Consider the following 26755-nt stretch of genomic DNA (forward strand, 5'->3'; position numbering starts at 1 on the left):
ACTTCCGAAAAGTGGGAAATGAGTCACATAGGTAAAATGGCGACGTGAAGAATTTACAGGTAAATACAGGTATTTTCAATTGTTAACAAATGAAAAATGTTCAAGCGCAAACAGATTAGTTTAATTGAACTTTCAAAGTATGCTGCTACATATAAGTTTTACAGTTTAATTTTATGTGAAATGATGATCAAATTTTGCGTTGTTTACCTCTACATCGAAAAAATATTTGAATTCCTACTTCCGGTATTTTTAATTCTTGAAAGAGATAGTAGGAGTAGATGTATTAAACTTACATGGAGTAGAATTTGTCTGCTACGGGTATCATTATTCATAAAAGCAAGGTTTATAACTAAATCGAGCAAGGAAATGGCAATGATCAAAGTAATTTTTAATTTCACAAAGCGTGAAGGTAAACAGGTAAATGCGTCATATGCCATCTTGACTGAGGTGCAGTTAACTACACAATTTTCAAAGTGATTGTATATAATTATGTGTATATGTATATAATAATGTGCAAAACATGCAAAAATTCCTTCAAGTATGAATTTTTTGATTAAAAAAAATGCTAATAACATATCAAATAATTTCAGAGAAACATCTAGTCATGAGAGCCTTCAAGAACATCACAGTCATTTTGCTCAGCTTTTTTTGTTCATGTATAGGTAAGAGATTATAATTAATACAAATAACATTTAAAGTGTGTATCAACATGATCAACATACAACTATTCCCGGAAGAAAAACACGAAAAAATAAATTATATAGTTATTCCACTGATAACCCTAATGTAGATTTTCCGCAACTTCCATGGAATTCCAAAGCATATTCCATGGAATTCCATGGAATTTTTGTTCCGCGGAATTCTTTAGAATTCTCCGGAGTATTGGGACGGAACTTTTTTCGGAATGATTTGGAATTTTGAATCTAGCCTGGAAAAGAGCGGAACAATGGCAGAATGGAAATTTGCGGAGGAAATCCGTGGAATTCCAGGATATTTGTAAATCTACGGAAATCCATGGAATTCCAGGATTCCAAATTCCAAATACACGTACAATGAAAACTGAAATAATTAGTGCCAAATAGTTACATAAAAAAAAAACTCGATAACATCACAAAACATAGATCAAATCTATATTTTTAAAATTAAAAATTAATTGTTTCTTTTACAATGTTTTTTGAGACAAATATTGCATATAACTCTCAGATGTACAATATAAGCACACTTTCATAAAGTATTCTCACGGAAAGTATTTTACATTAAAGGTTATTTACAGAGAAAATATGATTACTGGAGAATCAGTCACCTTGGTTAAATTAATGATAATCATGTTATGATATACATGATATACATGAATTTAGTAAACTCCAGTCTGTATTTTCTAAAATAAGAAGTTAGTTTTATTAAATGAAATTGGCCATGGAATTGGGATGGTCATTGAAACCTCAACAGGGTTTACATTTACAATGAACTGCCAGTCAGGCTTATCATGTTTATGTACTGGTACAAAGTTATTGACTAGAGTGACAAACACATGTATTACATGCAAAAAATATGTACTACACAACTATATTGATACAAATTGATCCCATAAAATCAACAGATGCTATTTCCCCCCAACGTACGTGCCAAAGATCCAAATTAATGAAGATCCAAAACTTCTGACGTGTTTACTAGAGAATCACTTCCTCACTGATATTCCATGAAATAAGTAAATGGTTATGTTAGAAGGTTGACAGTTAATTGGTGTCACGAACGGATTCACTTTCAGTACGAAGGCTCAGAAAATTCGATGTTGATCATTCCAACAGACACTTCAAACTTTCGATCCTTACATGATTTCTGAAAGAAAAAGATAACCATTAAGATGCATCATTATTGATATCCATATAAATATATGACAAAAGCTATACAAAACAATTGACTTTTTTGACCTGGCAAATCAGTTTACTATGGAATATGAATTAATTCACTATCTTGCAATTTTTTGTTCAAATTAGGATTAATTCTGATAAATGTATAAATGTGAAAAGTTTATAGATGACAGACAAGTCAACATCAGGGGCGCACTGATCAAAAAACTCACTTAGGCCTTAAAATGGTTCAGGTAAGCTAAATCAAAAAGGTTTGAGCTCAAGCTCAAAGCCTGACTAAGACTGAAAAAGATAATTTCAATTCATGTGATTTTAATGATTTTGAAAATAATTCAGAATTCTTACCTTTATGTTTTTTCTTTTCATACACCTCTTGTCCTTGTGAGCATCCGGATTCCTGTAAAATGCATGTATACTTCATAGTAGATGATTGCTATTTGATCTAAAATAATTAGGCATGTCTGTGCAGTTTTCATGTTTAGATTACCTGTCAGAATGCATTGTTATAAATTATTAGAATAAGGAATTTAAGCGTGTTAAGAATATAAACCTTTTTTAATATACCAACGTGTACGAAAGGAGGAAATTCGGGTTGAAATCTGCACATTGTTCCAAGAAATTTTTATCTCACAGCGTGAAAAAATTCTAAACTCCCAATAATCCTTTGCGGTGAATAGCAACATTGTCGCTAAAATATAGCAACAACTTACTTGAAAAAATTACAAACAACGATTTAATGCAATCTACATGCCACAAAACTATTGTTTGCGTTCAGTCAGTCAACAGGACTTTTTATTTGACGTCATACTTTCGTCACTTAAACGGCTCAGGTATTTCAGATTTTGTAGGAAACTTCCGAAAGTTCGGAATCTCAATCCCGATGCCTGGGAATTGACTTGTTATTCTGTTCTTCTTTTTTAATGAACTGAGGATAGGCAGTGCAAGTAAAATCTGTATAAAGGTTTTTGAAAGTAAATAACTGCGCTCGCCCCAACGGTCGCACTGTCAGGGGTTCAAATTTTTTTTTGTCATGGTCAAGTCCAGGACTTACAGAGTAAATTTTAGGCAAGTCCGAGGAAGAAATGAACTGAGGATAGGCTATATGTATTAATATAGTGCAAGTAAAATCTGTATAAAGCTTTTTGAAAGTAAATAACTGCGCTCGCCCCAACGGTCGCACTGTAGAACATATTATTATGCTAATAGACATGGATTAATAAAATTAGCCCACAAACCCACATTTTTTTTCTTGAGTTTGCTTTATTTTTAGCTTTACGATCATTTTATTAATAAAAAAAAAGATTTGAGCTGCTAATAGACGATAATTTTCGTTCTCACCATATTCACAAGCCTAGTGACTGACTGGCTAAGCATCTACATCCACCAAGTTATCAAACGCCAGCGCTGAGGGGATCATCTCAGGCACAATGCAGCAACAGCTATAAAATAATTAAAATAAGAGCTGAAAATGATCATGAACATGCATTAAAATATATATAATTAATTACATTGTACATCATACTCTGTAAATGTTATCTTGGCTTGAACAAAGGAACATATAGGTAAAATTCTTTACATCAGTTCGATCCCAAACGAGGAAATTCGGCTTAAAATCCATGATTTTAATGAGATGTTTAGAGTTGTGAAATAATTATTACAAAATTGAAATAGTACACCAACGATTTCACCGTCGGGCAATTTATGTGTGGTGTCAAGACTAATGAACAGTAGCAGAAGCGTTCTTCATTCAAGGACACATAAAAATACCGTACAATATTGAACCTACCGGGTCTTAAAATGTCTTCCTCTTCTTCCATCCACTGCTAATCATGATTCCTCTGTTCTAGACACTCTCTTTCCAACTGCCATTCCGTGCAACATCAACATGGCATTCGATATTTTTGAATTTCGGCGAGTTGATTAAATTAATTGTTCATCGAGCCCGACTTCGATCCCGATGTTATTGTACTATTAGTCGAACAGTTAAAAAATTCTAAGTAATTTTCCACAGTTTTCCGGCGCAGAAAATGGCTAAGTTTTTCATTTTATCATTTTTTCCAAAGAATTCCACTACTTTCCTAACCAAAAAATATCTAAGTCCAATTTTTTTTCCAAATTCCAAAATATTCCAAAAACTTCCACATGTTCCAGACACTCTTTTCGAGTTTGGTATAGAAATGATTGGAATTCCATGGAATTCCAAAACTTTTCCAAACCCTTTGGAAAATCTACATTAGGGAATGTCAATCACGCATAAATTTTAAGAAGGGCGTGTGCTTTAGAGAGTATTAAATAAGTGTCATACATTTTGACACACTGATAGCTTAATTAATAATAGCATGTAAAAAGTAATCACAGGCCTCTGAATTACCCCCTCTATGTATGATAAAATACACCAGGTATGCAACGACTTTTAACCCCCTCCTCTATTCGGAGCTGAATTTTAGGGGGAAAAAGAAAGTGTCTATTCCTTTAGCATGCAGAACTGTGCCCAAAATTGATTTTCCTCAAATTCCATCGCTTCAAAAGTAAATGCATAGTAATATAGACGCAATCAACCATTTCTGTTTTTCAGAATTCTCTACACCTTGCCACCGCCATGCGCTGACGTCATGTAACAACGGCTCTGTACTAAACAAAATCACAGAAAATAAAAAGCAATCATTTTCCTACCACAAAAATAATTAACAAAACTATGAACTTTGAATTTTTTAATTTGTTATGGACTTTCTTTTGCTAAAAGTTATTGAAGTAGAAAAATAATTGCATTTAATTTGGTGTGCTTTATTCAGGCCTGTGAAATAATTGTTGTTTGTTCTTTTAAACATGGAGTATAAGCTTAATATGAGGTTGGAATGAATTAATGTATTACAGTAATGTATGTTTCATTTGTTTAAACAGCAGAAAATTTTCCCTTGTTCTATTTCAATATTATTTTTCCCAACTGAACCACTAACGGACCCCTTCTTGGTACTCAGGTGGAAAAAAAAACTTATTAATCAATTGCAACAAAATATTGGTCCATATGACTGCTTAAAAAAATGGGTGTGATGCAATTTATTTAAAGATCGATCTTGATTATTTTTTTTCCAAAACAGGAAAACAGAAGGTCATTCCAAATAGACCTCCGGGTATTTATATGCAGCCCGACTTCGATGTTTATTATAAAGATGGTGAATCTGTGAAATTGCCATGCAGGGCAGATGGAGTGCCCAAACCAACGTAAGTCATGTGACCTTGGCTAGTCCATGTCACAAAATTTATTTAAATTTTTATACATGCAAGAGAATGATAAGATATGCTGTTAGTTTTTTTCCTCTAGAATATAAATGCATCAAACAAATATAAAACTAGTGTGCTTGAGCAGTTTTGTCATGTTTTGGAATAAAATTATTCTGCTTTTATTTTTTATTTCTTCCCTGTAAAAATTTTGAACTCAAAGATTCAGTCAGTGACTTAAATAATTATATACATGTATTTATAAATTAATATTTGAATGCTCATATTTTAATGTGAAACTTAAAAAAAAGTATTGATTGCATTTTTTCTCTGAACAGGTACAGATGGAAAAGAAACGGCAGAGACCTGAATCCCAGCGGTAATGATGACCGCTTTGTCCAGCTCTCAGATGAGGGTACCATTGTTATTAATGCCCCGGAAGATAAGGATGAGGGTATTTTCCAGTGTATCGCTGACAACGGCTTTGGGATTTCTGTTTCCATTAATGTAAACTTTAGGTAAAAAACTTTATTTTCTTTATGAAATTTGGAAAAGAAATTTAAGGCACAATAATCTTTATTATGAAATATATTAAAATCTATTTTCGTATGTTTGTGTTGTACCTTGTTCATTCACTGGGTTGCGTTCTTAGTATTGCCTGCATGTATTGTATTTTTAAATAATCTTTTAGAGAGGGAAAGCTGGACGAATTTGAGGTAGCAGACTCTGTGACCCACCGTCCACACCTGGGGGAGTCGGTCACTCTTAACTGTGTTCCCCCCACCAGCTTTCCCCCAGCTGATGTTGAGTGGGTGCTGAAGACGTCAGAGGGTCACATTGAGCCCATAAACTACAACAATAGAATCTCAATGGATCTGGAAGGTTTGTTTTTTTTTTTATGCAGGAGTGGATCCAAGAGAAATGATATATTATAGGAGCAACACATATGACAATATTAGAAGGCACAAGTAATTGTTATTAGGAATTGTTCTCTACTTGTATGAATATGCATATCAAGAAAATGTACCATGAATATGCATATCAAGATAATGTACCATGAATATGCATATCAAGGTAATGTACCATAAATATGCATACTGTACCTGTTTTATTCAGTCTCATGCTTCCCTAATCAGGGTTCTCCATCAGTTCAAATTTAACTGTGGCGCAAGATTTACACAAATTGCAAATCATAATCTGACAGTCATTTCCTAGTTAGTTTTGGCGGAATTATGGTGGTGATTTTCTAATTGTGGTGCAAAAGATTTTAACTATGGCACTGATTTCTTTAACTGGTGCAAAAGAATTTAACTGTTGCAGGGCCGCCACGTTAAACAAGAACCAGGGTTTTAAACTAACTTGTAATCCTTGATCGCCATGTGGGCTACTAAACCTTGCAGTTCTGGGGCCCACATCAAAATTTATTCGCCCACAAATTATCACTCCTTCTAATGAATAAAAATACAACAACTCAGTTTTTCGTTATTTGTTTTTTATCATGTTTTGTGTTTCTTGACTATTGGCAAAACATTATGCATGACTTATCTAAATTTGAAGTCAAACTCTTTTGTTTAAAAAGATCGACATGGTTACATGTATTAAAAATCATATATTCAAGCACATGGCAGGTTTTTTCCAAAGATAACAACAATACTTTTTGGTTTGTTGGGCTCGTCAACGCGTCATTGCCACATTGTGTCCGTCACAATCACTCAGATGCTTTATTTATAAGTATTTAGCACTGGTAAAAATTTATTCTGCCTGCAGTCGCCCGTATCTAAAAAATATTTTTGCATCATTACGGAGATGCTTTGGAAATATAAAGCACTTTACTGATTACGAAATTTTTCAAGAGAAGAATACGAAACATTCGGACAAAATTGAAAAACAAATATTTAGTATTGTATTTAAGTGGGCTACTTGAACGTAATTTTAAGTCGCCCACATGGAATATTAGTCGCAAATTGCGAGTGGGCGACTGTTAATTTCAAGCCCTGAAGAACCCTGACTGATATTGATCTATTGTCAAATGGAATCAAATTTTAATCTGTTTTTCCTTTGCAGGACGATTATACATCACCAATGTACAAGAACAAGATTACAAGGAAGGGAAAGCCTATGTGTGTATGGCCATTAATTACTTCATGAGGCGAAACACTTATGACAAAGCCAACTACATCGTCCCGAGCGGAAGTAAGAATAAATTATTTTATTAATTTATTTATTCTTCATTTAAGTAACATGGATTGATGGCTTTAAAGTTTTACCAATAGAAGTTATGCATGATATTATTCAAATTTCAATATATTTTATGCAGATACTGCAACTTCCTGGCAGTTTCTTATTTAACACTAACATTTACTTGTATATGAAATGATATAAATAGTTATGATAATTTGTAATTTTTAGATCATAATATTTATTGGGTTTTTTTTTTTATAATTCCATTACATTTGTGTGAAATAGTACATTATAGATCAATTGCATAATTATTTGCAGCTTTTAAGCTCATCTGTTTAGAATATATATCATTAATGTAATTTTTTGCTGATTCTAGGCTCACCTGTTAAGAGACCTGCTGAGTACCTCTGGGCCTCACCCTCTGATCATTTTGGTCTGCGAGGAGATACATTTAAACTTAAGTGTATTTTCAGTGGAAAGTAAGTTGACTAGCTCTGTATTTCATTTAACATATTAAATCCAGTGTACATTTTTGTTTTATTACCTAGAAACTTAAATCTGTGTTCAAAGCTGATAAAAAACATCCAACTCAGCTCAAACTAATCAACATGTAGCCCGTCCTTAAAATTGTGTATTTAATTAATTCAAGTTCAGAGGGAAAAGTAAACTTGATTTAATCTGTGATGGAAACTATAAATGCTTAGCATAAAAAAAAAAAAAAAATTTCTTTGATCTATGTACTTATATCTCATCTTTACCTAGTATATTTCTATTTTGTTGAGCTTTGTAAACACCAAATATGTTTTTGTATTATAAAGTCCTACCCCAGAGGTGTTCTGGTTGAAGAATAAGGCTGACCTTCCGGACTACTACGAGGTCTCTCTCGGAGGACAAGAACTCACGATCCCTAACCTGACGGAGGACGATGCCGGACCATACGAGTGTTATGGTACAAACACCCAGGGACCCCGAGCCTTCAGAAATTTTGTCATCAGAGTAGAATGTAAGCTTTTCGCAGTTCATATACAGTGCATTAAAATTATTTTAGTCTGTCTAATATCATGGTTGTCATAAGAAAAGTCTGGATTAAATGATATTGAATTTCTTGTATTGTTATATCTGGTTTTAGATTACCATTTTTGACACTATGTCAGAACTCATGATCCATTATGTGGCAATTAAATGAAGTATTGCAAGAAAAAAAAGTAAAATTTAATACAACTGCAGTTGTAAAAATATTTATAATTGTAAAATAGCTGTAAATCTGATGAAAGTAAAATTGTTTTGATTTATTTTTATTGATAATTGATTACAAAATTAATGAATTTTATCCCTCAAGTCAATGTAAAATCTTATTTTAGCCAAACCATATTGGGAAGAAGAGCCAAAAGATGTGGAGACTAGTGTTGGGGCAGCTGTGACCTTCATCTGCAAGGCCAAAGGTTACCCTGAGCCAAAAATAGCATGGCTCATTAATGGGGTCAAGCTGGAAGGTATGCCTTTAATTTTAAAATGCATAAAGGTTAATTTTTACTAATTTGCCAATTTTAACCAATTTGCCTAAGATTTCATTATATTTTAGCTGATAATTTAAAGTGTGATTTATTTTTTTAAATTGGTTTCTGATTATTAAATATGTTACATGTCTTTTATTTCCAGAATCTAAAGTTCCAATCTTTCAAAGTGACAGATTCCTGAAACCAGATGCCAACAATTTGACCTTTGTGAACCTAAACAAAAATGATCACATGGTCATTCAATGTAACGCCTCCAACATCCACGGTTATGTGTTTTCTGATGTCTATCTTAACGTCTTGGGTAAATACTGTTTCTTCTTTTTTTGTTATTTTCAGAGATATTTTTTTATTAATAGAAGTTAAGCCATAGCTTTAAGATCAATATTTTGACATGGGGTGAAACAGGCTTAATCTTGTCATAATTTAGTTTAAATTTATACGATTTTAAATGCCAAGATTTTTTATTACAAAAAGTTTCTAAAACAAGCTGACAATTAAAATGCAATTTATTTCCGCATACCAGAGGAAGAACCTGCTATCATTGTCCCGCCTGCTCGCGAGCTGAAGGTGGCAGAAAGTCGCGACATCGAGCTGACGTGTATCACCAGCGGAAAACCTGAACCCATCATCACCTGGAGAAAAGAAGGGGAGCAGATTACAGGGGGGAGGTACCAGATCCAACCCAACGGAAACCTTCACATAGAGGTACAGGGGAACTTGATTGTCCATAACATAGATAACTTGACCTTAGAGATGCTGTTAACCAACTATTATTCATGACGACTTTATTTCGCGATTACCGGGGATAAACTAGTTCGCGGCGATTTATTTTCACAATCAAGTCCTTTCTGGATCTGTTGTCAATAGACACAGGGGCTTTAAGGACTGGTTCACAGTGAGAAATATTGGCAATGACAAGGCTCTCGCAAACTTCGCGAAAATTTCTCACGCGCAAATAAAAGTTGGTTTACAGTACAGTGGAACTTATTATCCATAAAACATATAACTTGAGTACCTTGGATATGTTGAGATGACTGTATAATGCATTGATGTTCTTGTAATTTAATTACAGAGTGTGGTTTTATCTGATGCTGGTAACTACACGTGTCATGCCTACAATAAATTTAACTTTGATGAAGCCTGGGGAGTCCTGATCGTACGAGGTAAGAGAGTCTGGGTCAAGGAAATTATTTTTGAAAAGGTTTCAGTTGTTATGCAGTATTTGCAATGTTCAAACATATTGCTGAAAAGAGTGCATTGTTATTTCCAAATTCTTTTGCAAATTCAGATTTTTACTCAGAATCAAATGTGTGAACATGAGGGATTTTGTTCTGTATTAAATTTTTAAAACTAGTTTCTCTATATTGTTTTAAATTATTTTACAGCCAAAACTAGGACAGTACAAAGGCCTGGAGGATTAGAAGTGACGGCAGGAAGTGACGCTAAATTCACCTGCTCTGGAACAACAGATTTTGCGGAGATCAAGAACCTGAAGATTTCCTGGCTGAAGGATAACAAACCCATCACGACAAATGACCAGCGAATGACCCAGAACTTCCAGGACAACTCCCTGACTATTAGTGGAACTATCGCTAGAGACTCGGGAACCTACACTTGTGTCATCTCCAATGGTTTAGACAGTGCCACAGCAGGGGCCATTTTAACAGTAAAGGGTACGTGTTAGCCTGCTTTTCAAATTGTTTATTAAAATATTTTATAGAGTTAACTTTTCTTTTAATGAAAGATATCATTAGTCATAGCGTTCTTAAAAATTTGATGCAAATTTGGTTTTATTATGGAAAATATTATAAAAAGCATGACATGTTGATCAACACAGAATTTATAAGCACTGTTATTATTCAGTATCAGAATGTACACAGGGAAAGTGACTCATATAAATGTACAATTCTATTTACAGATAAACCAGACCCACCCATAGGAGTGTCATTAATCACGTGCAGCGAAACACAGGCTGAGATAGGTTGGACCAAAGGGGCATCTAACAATGCTCCCATTCAGTATTTTATAATTCAGTACAACACGTCCTTTAGTCCTGACGAGTGGTTTATCGGAGCCAACAATGTCTTGGCGACCCAGAACAATGGGTTTGTCACACTGACCCCTTGGGTGGAGTACAGCTTCCGTGTGCTGGCTACAAATAAGATCGGTGCCAGCGAACCTAGCTATCACACGGAGCAGATCTGTAAGACTAACGCAGCCAGGCCGTCGAAAAATCCCGAGAATGTCCGCACCATTGGGGATAAGAGAAACTATCTGATCGTTGAATGGACGGTATGAAAATGTTTCATCATGTAGAAGATAAATCAGGAAAGATTTATAATTTTGAAAATTTTTAGAAATAACAAAGTCATCAGAATGTTTAACATATGGCGTGGTACTGCATATCTGAAATAATAATTACAGTTGAAATGTACAAACGGTATTCAATTAAGGCCCAGTTTTCTTGTGACTCAAAACCGATAAAATTTAAACTAAATTGATAACATCTTATACCTGTAATAACATATTTTAGGAATTGCATGCAGTGAAGATTCTTATCATGTCTTATCAAACTTTTTCAATCTGATTAACTACATCTACATGTGCTTGATCATGCACTTTCACATTCACTTATTTTTCAACTTTTTTTCCATAGCCTATGCCTCCTATAGAGCATAATGGTCAGCAGTTCAAATACATCCTGACCATTCAGAGGGAGGGACAAGGCACGAGTGATATCTCTCCGGTCACTATCTCTGAGTGGAGGACATTCCGCTATGAGAAACAGACCAGCGACGTGTTCGTGCCCTACCTCATCACAATCAAGGCAAACAATGAGGCTGGCGACTCCACTGCTCCAGTTCAGGAGGTCAAAGGTTACTCGGCCGAGGAAAGTAAGGGGTTTATATTCAACACTATTTTTATTTTTCTTTCACTGACATTCTGTAATGTGGAAAAAATTGTATAAATATGTGACACATTTACATTTTTAAGAAATATGTTGCTTAGAAAAATTAAAGTTAAGGACTTGAAAGGAGAGAAATGTCCAAGACAATTAAATTTTATTTAGAGATTGTTAAACCCATGATTGACATCCTTTTTGTAATTTGTACGTGTTTGAGATCCATTGGAAATGTTCTGTTTATTTTTCAGTCCCTACCATCAGTGTTGGAGACCTTACCACAGACTCGACTGTCACGGAGTCCTCTGTCACCTTCTACTGGGACTGGGACGAGAACCTTAACACCCCACAGCCAGGCACCCCCGTACAGGGCATCTTCAGGGGATTCAAGGTTAGGATTATCTTAAGTAAAATATATTTAAAGAATGGACATTTGAACTTTATCTTTAATACCACAGTAAGTAAAGTGAATTGGTAGTCCCACATACAATATGCATATTTTACTTTGGTTATTTTAAAAATAACAGATATCTAGAATTTTAATCTGTTTCCCATCAAGTTCAAGATAAGAATATTTGACTTTTCCTGTTCTTTTCCTAAAAACACAGTAATAAAAGACTAAAGAGATTATACATGTTTTTGATCAGTGATCAGTTTTAAGTATTTTCAATAATAACTGATGATTGATTATGAAAATTTACTAAATTTTCAACACTATTTAGAGATATGTAAGACTGTACTTTAAATGGAATTTTATGCAAATCAGATTCAGTACTGGGTCAGAGGTCAGAAGGAACAAACATTCCAAGAGGCCGAGATTCCCGTCAGTGAACTCACTCTTAGATACGCAAGACGCAAGAAGCGGGCCATACAGTCGTACAAATACACCCTAGAGGGCCTGCTTGGATATCAGGACTACGAGGCTCAGATGAGGGTCATGAACACATACTACGCAGGCCCACCTAGTGCCATCGTGTCATTTAGGACAACACTTGGAGGTAAGTCATTTTGTTATTATTTGACAGAAAACATCTCCTGTGTTTTAATTAAAAAAAAAGGCCTTGATATTCTTTGTCAGGCTTCAAAGCAATTCAGAGTGAATAGTTTACATATTAGATAATGAAATACTTTACATGTATATGAATGATATACTAAATTTGTTTTGTTTATAGCTTATTTGTAAATTCAAAGCACAAATCCATTTCTTACAAACATTGCATCGATGTAAAAATTCTGTCAAAAATCTTTTCACTCCGTGTTTGTTGTGTTGATTTTGAAGAAATTGACAGAGCTCTGGAGAGTGTTAATAACAGGCATAATTGTTGTTGTTGTTTTTGAAGAAAGATTTAGACAGGACATAATAGATAATTGTTGGTTTCTTTTGACAGTAACAGGGAGTAATATTATGCATGTATGCTGTACACAGGTACACATAATGTGTAATTTCGTTTGCCAAATAAACTGCGTAAATAAACAGCTTGGGTATCAAACATAATTTGGACAAATTTTATAAGGCTAGCCTGGGAACCCCCAGAGGTCGTGGACCAATCATTTGGCAGTAACTGGTACAACCTGTTATCTGGGTATGACATAGGATACCAAACAGGTAAGATTCACAGATATCAAAAAGAAGGTTGCCTTTATGTGCAAAATCCTTTACACATGTGTATTTAATTTCCTAACATCAGTTTACTTTTAATAATTAAAAATGCTTTGCTAGAGGTAAAAAAAAAAAATCTTTGTAAAATTTTGTTAGTTATAAATTTAAATTTTGATGCGTTGGGGAATAATTTCATGTATTAGTGTCTCTTACAATCTTCTGCTAGCATGAATATGAAAAATTGTTTGATTCACTTGTAACAATTTTTTTTATAAATAATTTTACATGTGTTAAATGACCAAATCTGTACTATAGTGAGTGGCTTGGACCTTGGAAACCTACAAGAGAAGATTCCAGACATAACTGATCCTAGGACCAATGAAACCTATGTAAATGGACTTGTATACAAAACCAAATACAGGCTGTATGTGTGGCCAAAGAATACCAAAGGTCGAGGGGAAGTGTCCTTCATCGAGGCCTCAACAGCAGGACCTGCGTGTAAGTAGTCTGAACTAAGTATATTAGTAGTACATGTATTAACAACAAATTGGATTTTTTGCAGAGCAACATTATAGGGAGTATTGAGATTTGGTATTTCATCTGATAATTTTTATACGCCCGTCTTCAGACGGGACGTATTATGTTATAGGCTTCGTGTCCGTCCGTCTGTTAGCTTTTTCGTTTCCGGCTCATAACTTTAATACTATTAGGCCTAGGATTATCAAACTTTGTCATCTGATGCGTCTTGGGTAGAAGGTGTGTCGCGCACAAAAGGTAGGTCGCTCTGACCTTTAATTAAGAAGTTATAGCCAAATATGGAAAAATCCTTTCCGGCCTATAACTAGAAAACTATAATACTTAAAATCATCAAACTTGGCCAGTTTATGCATCTTAGGTAGAAGGTGTGTCGCGGCCTATTTCAAGGTCACTGTGACCTTTAATTTAAGTGATTTTTTTAAAAAAACTAAGTCTTTAAAATTTTAAATTTCATAATCCTAAAAAATGTAAAAATATAGTTGTATCCTTGTTTAAAAATGTTAAATCAAGTAAAAACTTATTTTTTCATTATATGCTTTACAGCAATCTGTAACAAATGTTAATGTTTTGAGAGGAATTCAGTTTGTCCCATGGGCATAATTATCAGGCACTGGTCAAGAAGAATTTTGATAACAGAAATAGAGAGAAATTAATGAGTTTATTGTCAGGCGCTAAGTGGTAGAGCAGATCTCTGAAAATGCAGCTGTTATCTTTATCTTTAATCTTTTGGGAGTTGGGCAAAAAGAAATGGCCTCATAGTTGCTTGTGTTAATTAAGAGTTCTTGATGGTTAGTTCAGAAAAAGATCTTTCAATTGGTGTAATGTAATTAAAACAAATTGATGCTTTAAAGTACAGTGTATGATAAAAATTAATTTAATATTGTATAATATAATTAAAACTAATCCTTATGAAAAGATGTTAAATTAAGTAAAAACTTATTTTTCATCATATTCTTTAACAGCAATCTGTAACAAATGTTAATGTTTTGAGAGGAGGAATTCAGTTTGTCCCATGGGCATAATTATCAAGCACTGGTCAAGAAGAATTTTGATAGCAGAAATAGAGAGAAATTAATGAGTTTATTGTCAGGTGCTAAGTGGTAGAGCAGATCTCTGAAAATGCAGCTGTTATCTTTATCTTTAATCTCTTGGGAGTTGGGCAAAAAGAAATGGCCTCATAGTTGCTTGTGTTAATTAAGAGTTCTTGATGGCTATAGTCCAGATAAAGATCTTTCAATTGGAGTAATGTAATTAAAACAAATTGATGTTTAATGTATGATTAAAACTAAATTAGTATTGTATAATATAATGAAAACTTATTATACATGTGTTCATTGAAATAAAATTACCGGGGTACATTTCAATTTTTATATATTTGCAACAAATTGCAGTCACCATGCCTCACTTAGAATTTTATAGTCTAAAAAATAATTTATTTTTGATTTTTTTTATTAGATTGTAGCATTTCCATTATTCCATTAAATATGCAATAAACAATTTAAGCTCCAGATGGATATTTGTTAAGTTCTAACACAGCCAGTTTAGAATTATATGATGTATTATTTGTTATAATTAATTCCTACACTGTAAGTCTCTTAGAGATGTTTGTACAATATTTTAAACATGATAAGAAATGGAAATTAGATCATTGAAATCTGTGTCAATCTGTTAATCAAGGTTATCTGATTTTCTTGCACCTTAACCAATTTATGATTATTGAACAATATATTTGACGGGCGTATCATGCTGTGGCGGGGCACTTTATTTACATATGTCCACCAGCAAATTATAGTGTTACAGTTCAATGCATAACATTTTGTAAATGATATTTTATAATGAAAATTTGAGAGTGACTTATATGAGTAATGATATTTTATAGCTAATTATCTTAAGATTATATTACTCTAGTAATTCAAGGATTTGGGAGGGAAAAAAATTAATTAAAAAGGAGCTAAAGTATTTTTAACATACTTTTTTTTAGGAAAATACATGTAAAGAAGCTATTAAACCTTGGTGTCTTGAACACTAATATCTTGGATATAATGGAGTTACTTGGAGGTCCTAACTTCTGTTTGTAGAGTTTTAATGACTACCTGCATACATGTGTAACATTTTTAGCTCACCTGAGCCGAAGGCTCAAGTGAGCTTTTCTGATCAAAATTTGTCCGTTGTCGTTGTCGTTGTCGTCGTAAACTTTTCACATTTTCATCTTCTCCTCAAGAACCACTGGGCCAATTTCAACCAAACTTGGCACAAAGTATCCTTGGGTGAAGGGGATTCAAGTTTGTTCAAATGAAGGGCCACGCCCTTTTCCAAGGGGAGATAATCATGAATTTGTTAAAAATTAATGGCATTTTTAAAAAATCTTCTTCTCCAGAACCGCTGGGTCAGGAGAGATGAAACTCATGTGGAAGCATCCTCAGGTAGTGTAGATTCAAGTTTGTTCAAATCATGACCCCCAGGGCAAGGATGGGGCCAAAATGGCCGACCCAAGTTTTACATAGGAATATATAGGAAAAATCTTTAAAAATCTTCTTCTCCAGAACCACTGGGCTAGGAAAGATGAAACTCATGTGGAATCATCCTCAGGTAGTGTAGATTCAAGTTTGTTCAAATCATGACCCCCGGGGCAAGGATGGGGCCAAAATGGCCGACCCTAGTTTTACATAGGAATATATAAGAAAAATCTTTAAAAATCTTCTTCTCAAGAACCACTAGGACAGGAAAGATAAAACTCATGTGGAATCATCCTCAGGTAGTGTAGATTCAAGTTTTTTTTCAAATCATCACCCCTGGGGCAAGGGTGGGGCCAAAATATAACCCAAGTTTTTCATAGGAATATATCAGAAAAATCTTTAAAAATCTTCTCCTCCAGAACCACTGGGCCAGGAAAGATGAAACTCATGACCCCCGGCCATGGGGATAGGGTGGGGCCTAAAATCTTCTTCTCAAGAACCACTAGGACAGGAAAGATAAAACTCATGTGGAATCATCCTCAGGTAGTGTAGATTCAAGTTTGTTCAAATCATGACCCCTGGGGCAAGGGTAGGGCCAAAATGGCCGACCCAAGTTTTTCATAGGAATATATCAGAAAAATCTTTAAAAATCTTTCCTCCAGAACCACTGGGCCAGGAAAGATGAAACTCATGTGGAATCATCCTCAGGTAGTGTAGATTCAAGTTTGTTCAAATCATGACCCCCGGGGCAAGGATGGGGCCAAAATGGCCGACCCAAGTTTTACATAGGAATATATAGGAAATATCTTTAAAAATTCTTCTCCAGAACCACTGGGCCAGGAAAGATGAAACTCATGTGGAAGCATCCTCAGGTAGTGTAGATTCAAGTTTTTTCAAATCATGACCCCCGGCCATGGGGATAGGGTGGGGCCAAAATGGCCGACCCAAGTTTTACATAGGAGTATATAGGAAAAATCTTTAAAAATCTTCTTCTCCAGAACCACTGGGCCAGGAAAGATGAAACTCATGTGGAATCATCCTCAGGTAGTGTAGATTCAAGTTTGTTCAAATCATGACCCCTGGGGCAAGGGTGGGGCCAAAATGGCCGACCCAAGTTTTTCATAGGAATATATCAGAAAAATCTTTAAAAATCTTCTCCTCCAGAACCACTGGGCCAGGAAAGATGAAACTCATGTGGAATCATCCTCAGGTAGTGTAGATTCAAGTTTGTTCAAATCATGACCCCCGGGGCAAGGATGGGGCCAAAATGGCCGACCCAAGTTTTACATAGGAATATATAGGAAATATCTTTAAAAATTCTTCTCCAGAACCACTGGGCCAGGAAAGATGAAACTCATGTGGAAGCATCCTCAGGTAGTGTAGATTCAAGTTTGTACAAATCATGACCCCCTGGCCCTGGGGATAGGGTGGGGCCAAAATGGCCGACCCAAGTTTTACATAGGGATATATAGGGAAACCTTTTAAAATCTTCTTTTCAAGTACTTCAAAGCTATGATTAGTGATACCCGGGGTATTTATATGGAATCATCCTCAGGTAGTGTAGATTCTAGTTTGTTCAAATGATGATCGCCTGGAAGGGGGGGGGGAGTAAATTCAAGCCTGATGTGCTCAGGTGAGCGCTGTGGCCCCTGGGCCTCTTGTTTGGTTTAGAAATTTTAAAATCATACTTAGTGAATAAATTCCCATTTACAGCTTCAAAAGCACCAGCGTTCACAATGAAAGATGTCAACCAGACTTTTGTTAATGTGACATGGAACTTAAAAATGGACCCCAAATCTGGCACAGTCATTTACATTGAGTACAGAAAAGAAGGTGAGCATTTATCCTAAGTAACTTGCAGAAATAGTGGTTATTAATTATTCACATTCATTTGCAAATTAAGGCTTTCCTACATGTACACTGTACATGTACCTTATAATAAAACAGAGGATAACCCACTGACAGGTCTATTTTTAGTTTTTGAGATGCCTTATTTTGAAAATATAAACTAAATTTTTGGCTTGAAATGATCACAAAATCTGTTGAATAAATATAAAATAAAACAGGATACGTTTTTTTACAAAATATGTTTTGGTATTTTTGTATTTTTCATTGTGGCCATTTCAAAATTTGGAAAGTAAATACATGAGCTGATTTTTTTTTCCAGGCGTGTATGAATTCCAGCGTACTCCTGACGAGGTGGCTAAACAATGGCGAGCTATCACAGAACTGGATGATGGCACAACATACGAAGTCCGCCTTGTCTTGACCGATGGAAAATCTCCCTCCACAAGTGCCATTCAGACTGTTCGTACACTTGGAGTCGGTAAGTAACATATTTTTTACAACACTCAATAGATATAGAAATATTGAAATCTGAAACTTTTATCAAATGAGGATTCCAAAACTTTCATTTTCTGAGAGAGTAAATTATAAGTTGAAGGATAAAGACAAGATAAATGTCATAGATATAACATATTTAAAGTTTATACGATACCGTAAATCTGGAAATTTTTACTGTAGATAAATTTTTAGCAAATTTGCGCATACATTGCATTCGCAAAAATATTTTTCTTAAAAATAAATCAACATGTGAAGAATTTTTTTCTGAGAACGCGTGTCATTTTTTAACTCGGTGAATAGGCGTCGGTAAGCACTGGAAACCTGTTTACACTAGTCTACTATATAACTACAAGTTAATTACCCGTGCGTGTAAATTGCCCTCATTATATGCAATATCGTCCTATGATTTGACAAGCACTGAGGCAGTATGCCCGTTTTTAATTATTTTCATCAATTAATTTGCCAATAAAGAGAGAACTGTCATTTTATCTAACCGTGTATCAACACGGGCGATAACTCAAACTCAGTGCATTTACTAGAAAGTTCCAAATGTAAATGTAGCGTGTAAATTTTAGGTGAGAAAAAACCAAACGTTGAGAAAATTAGTTATACCGGTATTTTTTCTTCATTTGGATTATACTTCAGGTTAAAAGGCATACACAACCTCTAAAATGTTTGTTATAATTGATTAAGAAATTATTTTCAGTGCAAATCCTTTTGTATTTTTATCAAAATTGTTTCGGAGCGATTTTGCAATATCTTGCCACGTTGCAAGTATATTGGTGGTATTCTAACCGGGCATATTATTTGAAACATAACCTGATATGAAAATCATTAGTGATTTTTATTTTTAGCACCAGTGAAAATTCGCAAAAATTTGAAGCGTAAAAATTTATCAACAGCTTTTTGACCCAAATTCGCAAAAATAAATCGACGTAAAAATTTCCAGATTTACGGTATTTATTTTATATATGAAATGATACAGATACAACCATATTTCTTTTTACATCATTTAGGTAACAGAAAAGAATATATTACACATGTATTAGATATAAAGACTGACAATTTTCTGTATCTGTTACAGCGGCGGCGTACAGTCTGGGAGCTAACTTTGCGTGGTTTATTGGTCTCGTTCTGTCTCTGTTGATCATCATTGCGGTGGTGGTGTTTATTATTATGTGCCGCAAGGTCACTAAACACCAGCCTCCACCTCAGTCCAAACTCAACGGTAAGTACTGCCACCACATAAAACAGAATATGGGAAGGGGAGGTTAGGGGATAGGCATTGATATCATCAAACTAAATTTTTGCCATTTCGTGAGTTATTTCCCTTTTTGATTTCATTTAACAAAAAAAAAAAGAAAAGAAAAAAATTTGTTCAGTATTTGAAATTTTCTTTTTTACTCTGAGAATGGAAGTTGTAGAGGGAGTCTAAATTTAATATAGCCTTCAAATTAGTTTTAACAGCATATTGTAATTTACATAAGAAAGATACAGAAGACACCAAAAATAAATTCAAAAAAATATTGCTTTAGATAATTACTGAAAGTTTTGGGAGACATTTAGTTATACATGTAATTTAAACCAGGACAATTTAATGATGAAGTGGGATATTAATCTTTGAATGATTGCAGTAAATGCTATGCAAAAAAAAAGCTTGTCACAAGTACAGTTGTATGTGGATAATGACACTGATTTTGAACTATAGCTCCGACTCGCAGCGTCTCGGCCATGTCAGGACAGGATGGGGAATACAATTACAGGTATGGAAGGTAAATGTTTCGTGCCCTAGCCACAGGTAGTCACAGGTTGTCATGGTTACAGAAATAAACAAAATTTTTTTTTTGTGAAATCATTTGACAAAACTACATTGAATCAAGAGAATAAAAGCATTGAGAAATGTTTTTCTAGTTTTCTTTATACAATTTTTCAAAAGACTACATTTTAAGCATGTCATTTTATTTAAACTCTACATATAAACCTTTGAGGAGGGTGTGTGTGTGTGAAAATGTGTAATGTTTATTCTTAATAAAATAACTGTTACCATGACAATCTGTATTGGTATATTATCCTATTCCTATATACTTTATCTCTAAAGCATGTATTCAAATGTGTGTTGATTTTTATTTTTTTATGATGACACATTGAGGTAACAAATTTCAAAAACTATTTAATTTTAAGAAAATTTATCAAAAATATAGTATAGTTTTAAAGTGAAACACTTGTTGAAGTGCCAAAAAATTAGATAAGAGAAGATTTATGCTCAGGAACGACCTAAACTTTGCACATGCTTAATGTATTCATTTCCCAAGGTAAAGCTAGGTAAATCCCTCATCACGCCTTACCTGTGCCAGATGTTAAATGTAATTATATCATGAAATCATGTTATACATCAATGTTACAAATGTATAATAAAGCTTTTTGGTACAAAAAAATGTTTTACTGAAAATGTGTCATCTAAATCAAGGCAATTATGTTTCCATTCAGTAATGTGCCTTGGTTTTGCTCAGGTGAAATTTTATTTTATTTTTAATTATTTGTGATGGAAACCTGCTAAACTGCATGAGGTTCAATGTTGTAATCTTATTCCTGCTTGAAACAAAAATTCTGGAGGAAAAGTTTTGCTTGGTTATGTCCAAATTAATGCACTTTATACTAGTACATGTTATAACATCAAGTATGTGAGGATCCTGGAAGTGAATGAAACATTTCACTTCTCAATTCTAACCAAGGATACTAGCTTGCTCAGATAAAATGGGAATCAGCAGACTAAAGTCCTTGCTTATATTTTGAATTATTACATTACATATTGTATATTTAACAGAGATAGAGGGGGCTCTTCCAATCTTTTGTTGCAAGTAAATCGCACAGATGTGTTCAGGTTATGGATGATAATTATTGAGCTTTTCCAATTAAATTCAATTGATACTCTTTGTTTAAAATAACAGAGGAGAAATACAACATCAAACAAATATACATGGCACTATAGAGTGTACAGTTAACATTTACCTGGAAGTGTAACTCTCTTAACTACTATTGATGAATTTACTAAGGTTATTGATATCCGATATACCTTTGTTCATGGAATGAAATTTGATAACTTAAAAGCACTTGATCATCTTATATATGTTGATGATAGATACAATTTTCTACAATCATCTAATTCTTGGCAAAACGTGCCAACTTGGGATAATTTGCATAAAAGGCTTCAAAAGTTATGAATAATTGTTTTTTAAATTACCCCGCGTATCCAACAAGCATTGATGTCCCTGACATACCCAAACAAACTAGACGACGATTCCTTACATTTCATTTTGAAATAAAATTGTAAATTCAGACGAGTTAGGTCCCCCATGTCAATTTCAATAGCCCCCGCCCACTGACATCAGACACAAAGATAGATCTACATGCATATTAGGCCTTTTTTAGTTCATGACCTTTCGCTTGGCGAAATTTATATAACGGTTGAATTATCAAGAAATCAACTTTATTATGCCGAACTTTCAAAGAGTTGTCGCAGAAAAAACAAATAGACAAAGTTTCACAACAATTTATTCTAAACCATGCTAAACACAATATAAGGGGTTTTATTAAACTATACTTATTGTATTAGGTGTCGAAATCGTAATATGATTTTGTATCATAAAGTCATCTGCAGTGCTCAAGTCGGTGGGATTAAATATACAAGTGAAAATTTTCCAATATTTTTTGTCAAGCAGGAAGACCCAACAGCATGATATTTTTACAATTTAACCAAAAATTGCATTTGTTTGAATGTGAATTTTATTAAATTATTCAAATGCGCATATATGTTGTGCTACTCGCAATATTCAATGTGTATTACTGCTATGATGCCAACTTTATTTGACGTCTGTTAAAAAATAACTATGTATGGGAACATTTTGCCTTGATGTAGTTTAGTACTTGCATTTTGTTTAATAACATGCAATACGTAGCGAAGCTAGACAGTTATTAAATCTACAATACTGATAAATTTTGATTAACATCATACTGAAAATTTATTTTTGGTCTATTGTTAAAAATCATTTTAAGAACAGGACTAGTAATTGTATTAGTTTTGATCTGATATGAATACGTTTTAAAATAATAAAAGGGGAACAGATATTGTTTTTACGTAGTCACTTTTATAATACTAATTTCTTCCCATAAAATTGTTAAGAATTTCATCTTGTTACAATAAATAATGTATTTAGATTTGATACCTTGAAAAAAAAAACAACAAAAGTGATCCTTAAACTTTAAATTTAAACTCGGTGTTGTTTAATGCGCACTTCTATGTATAATCTTTTTTGTTTTAGTTATGAGGGCAGTATGCACAAGAAAAGTGCCTCTTCCTTGGATAAACCGTACTACGACGATTCTGAAGGATACGATCGATATCGCGATGGTTACGACCAGGATGACCAGCCTTACGATGAACGATACGACGATCGATACGATGACAACGCTTACAACAATCGTTATTACGATGATCGCTATCACGATGACCGTTATGAGGACGATAGGAGAGGATATGACGATGATCGATATAGTGATGATAGGAAGCAATATGACGATGACGACGAAGGCGGATTTAGGGACCACGACCGTCGCCCCAGCGACAGGGATGATCATTATTACCCGGATGATGACAGGAATTATGAACCCTACCAAAAACGCACCTACGACCGAACCCCAAGCTACGAGAAACGCCCCATTGATGACGTCGACTATGATCAGTATAGGGAACCAGGCAAGTTTGATCATGACGGAAACCCGATCAACACCCGCCCAAGACCGCCACCTAGCGGCGCTAACGGGTCTGGTCATGTGCCAGGAACATCCAGTTTTGTGTAAAAATGAAATCATTAATTACAAACGATTTACTTTTGACATTCCCGCAATTATCATATCTATGGAGATTCGTTTTGAATGACTGAAGTTTATAACTTGTAAGAGACAAACTTTATGCAGAAGTTGGTATTTTGCCAGATTCCAAGGATAAGACAGAATATACCAAATTATTTTGATATTTATGCCTGAGACAATTTTACAAGGGACCTGTTTCATAATCAAGGTTGGAGATATATTACAAGTCAGATTTTTTAGCGTATTTTTGTATATATGGACATTTTTTTTTTTTACACATGAATCATATTTTTATACGAAGTATAAGTGCCATTTTCTGATCATTATATGTATATAATCATTAATTCATGGTATAAATGGTTTCTTAAATTGTATATTTGCAAGACTAGATGAGATGTATTTTATATTTACATTGAATTTTTTAAGGGATTGTTCAAACATCTACAAATCATTCCATATTGACATTATTAACGTGATGTGTATTGTATATTTTTAATTAGACATATAATTCCTGCTACATTCCATTAGTTTGTAGAAGTATATTTGTATAGGCACATTAAAACATATCAGATCGAATTTTTATATTCAGGGCCTATTTCCAATAAATTTATAACAAAGAAAGATCCGTTTCCTTATCTTTGGGTAACCCATAAGACGCAAAATGTAACCTTAATCACTGCATCGCTTGGATGAGCTTAAGCAAGACTTGCAAAAAATTAAGAGTTGCATTATATTTTCAAAAGCAGACATTTCCCTAGGGCAAGGATTCTAGGATGGAAAGGACTTCTAATTGATTTGTTAATTACACTGCGATGAGTTCATCAAAACGAACCTGATTGCTTTCATTATGGCTTTATTAAAGACAGTAACGAAATGTAATCTGAAAATTAGGTATTAGAAATCGTCTACTAATGACTGAAATTTACAGACAGGTTTGATGAATTCAAGGATAAGGGAAGTCGGTCAGCGGTTTGTAGGAGGCCGGAACATTAAATCGTATTTATCAAGAATGGTAAGGGCAGCCAGGATACACTGCTCACTAAAGAGTTCCAATTGTCAGGTATTAAACGGAAATTTGCATTGCATGACGCAATTTGCATTCCTTTTTATTTTGTCATATCAGATTTTAAAATTACAACGTTTTCATGTTTCACATCCAATGTACAGCTTTATATCAAAAAAAAAAAAACAAACCATCGACGTAAAGAGCTTTCTGAAATACACTGTAACTAATACTAAATGAAAGAACTATATGCGGTATATTGCATATATTTGCCCCCATAAAAGTCAAATTTTAAAAACTTCCTGAAATGTGCTGAATTCAATAAATTGTATGAGAAATATGAATTAACAAAAAATATTATAGTGTCAAAGCAGTGTATTCACAATTTTTGTTTTTATGACGTCACAAACTAGTCCAATTTTATATCCTTTTTCAGAAAGAGGACAAAATGGACACAATTTCAACAATTTTAGCTTTAGAATTTATAGAGCGCAAGTTTGTTCAGGGACAATATTGACAGATTTCATTGATATTATCATTCTACACATTATATCTAAATATTGATCCTGAACACATATGCGCTCGGTGACTTTTACTCAAAATATCGACGAAATATGTACATATTTCTGTAAAATTCATCAAAAACTGAAATTTACGTCAGGTTTGTGACGTCATTACGTACATATGGCGTCATTACTTATGAAAATATTCGGTACTTTGAAGTCAGCATATAGATCTACTCCCCTGTTTAAGAACTTAATCAAATATATCTCCATCAAAGTTTGATTCGGGGGGCAAATATTGGTTATTACCGAATAAAGTTCTTTGGATCTGCTCCTCAAGTCTACTAGTAAATATTATGGAATGAATTGTCTGTCCAACACTAATATAATCCTGGGTCAACCATGATTTAATTGTTATTGTTGCACCCAGACTTATGCAACCTCCAACAAGTCGGCCAAATATTTAAGGTAGAATGGGATATCTCCATGTTATGACGTACTTCCGTTTGAAATATTGTTTTGATTTGCATGAGCGCTTATTATCGGGTCAAAAATTGTAGATACACCGTTTAAAAGAACAAACTGTAGCTAATTCAATGCAAGTTCTCATAAGTCGGCATTTTAGCTATAGACAAAAAAGTATATAAATATACTTTTAATTGTACTATGGACATTTAAAAAGCAAACTCTGTAAATCATATAGTTTAAACATTGCAGCTTTTGAACACTATTAATGAAAAGCTGTCTTTCAATTGTTTAACTGTCCACTACCCAAGGTGCGCGATGAGGCATGGATAAGTATGAGGATTTCACATTGTGCTTAATAATTACCAATCAATTATCACGTTAACCAGGGCTGGTCTTATTTGTTATTTAATTCAAGAAGTAACTGTTTGGTCACAAATCAGCTAGCTGTTGGATATAGTCCGAATACTTTTAAATGAATGTAATGGCTCGATCTGAATGAGACACGTTTTGAAAGCGATTGTCCAGGCATTGTCTTCAAAACAGTTCCAAGTTAAAAACTACTAATGAAAGAAAGTGCGATTTTTTATATCGGTGATAAAATGCTGAATGATTTCTTAAATAGCACCCAGATTTTTTCAACCCCTGGAAAATAAAGAAAGATAACTCTTCCGTTCGGATCTTTTAATCCAAAAATATTTAAATGCATCTGATATTTTCCATTTAAATATATTTTTTCAATTTCTTTATTTCAATTTGCCGACATATTAACATACATTCTAATTGTAGATTTTCATGCAATTTTATCCGTCTGTTTTCAAGAAATGAAGTTTTCCCAGTTTTTTTTTTAGCTTATTATTTTTTTTAATTAAAAAAAATACGAAGACATATTTCTTGTCATTTTTGTTTTTATATACACTTGATATTAGAAAACTCCTGCCTATAATATTAAGCTTTTGATATAAGAATTATATGATAAAAAATCAGTTTTGTATTTCTCATTAAAATAATAAAAAATTATTAAAATTACGATTTAACATACTGAAGCGTGATGGCATTTCAAATCCTCCTAATTTGGGTAAATGAATATATAGGAGAAATTTCGTTTGGTATCCCATACCACCTTAATATAGGTACTTTTATATAATCCTATAGCATGGAATAAATATTTATGCCCTGTCATGAAAATGGCCGGGGTATATATATATAGTTTATCATGTCCGTCTTCCGTCCTTACATCCTTCCATTCAAGATATTTTTGTCAACATTCGTATGTTGATAACTACCAT

General features: G+C 33.8%; 1 protein-coding gene and 1 long non-coding RNA gene across 3 annotated transcripts; one reads left to right on the plus strand and one right to left on the minus strand.

Annotated features, from left to right (window-relative positions):
• On the plus strand, positions 1–24116 carry LOC134259376 (neuroglian-like). Its single transcript, XM_062741968.1, is given in 26 exon segments — positions 1–31; positions 34–69; positions 591–662; positions 4970–5093; positions 5429–5608; positions 5782–5972; positions 7155–7283; positions 7648–7750; positions 8090–8274; positions 8633–8764; positions 8931–9089; positions 9312–9493; positions 9861–9951; positions 10174–10461; positions 10707–11080; positions 11445–11682; positions 11942–12081; positions 12457–12688; positions 13079–13087; positions 13168–13296; positions 13606–13788; positions 17997–18116; positions 18451–18609; positions 19711–19854; positions 20335–20398; positions 22946–24116. Coding segments are annotated over 26 exon segments (4215 nt in total). The 5' UTR covers positions 1–18; the 3' UTR covers positions 23484–24116.
• LOC134259378 (uncharacterized) lies at positions 1594–3874 on the minus strand. 2 transcript variants are annotated; one of them, XR_009990339.1, is made up of 4 exons: positions 3658–3874; positions 3210–3310; positions 2217–2268; positions 1594–1839 (listed from the first exon to the last, which is right to left on the minus strand). It is a non-coding gene; the product is annotated as an uncharacterized LOC134259378 (long non-coding RNA). The 2 variants fall into 2 exon arrangements; XR_009990340.1 differs by having other exon boundaries at positions 3654–3874.
• Positions 24117–26755: the final 2639 nt, after the last annotated feature.

The sequence above is a fragment of the Saccostrea cucullata genome, unplaced genomic scaffold (assembly GCF_032062105.1).
Source record: "Saccostrea cucullata isolate Sc308-1 unplaced genomic scaffold, CSIRO_AGI_Scuc_v1 ctg1423, whole genome shotgun sequence".
NCBI lineage: Eukaryota > Metazoa > Mollusca > Bivalvia > Ostreida > Ostreidae > Saccostrea > Saccostrea cuccullata.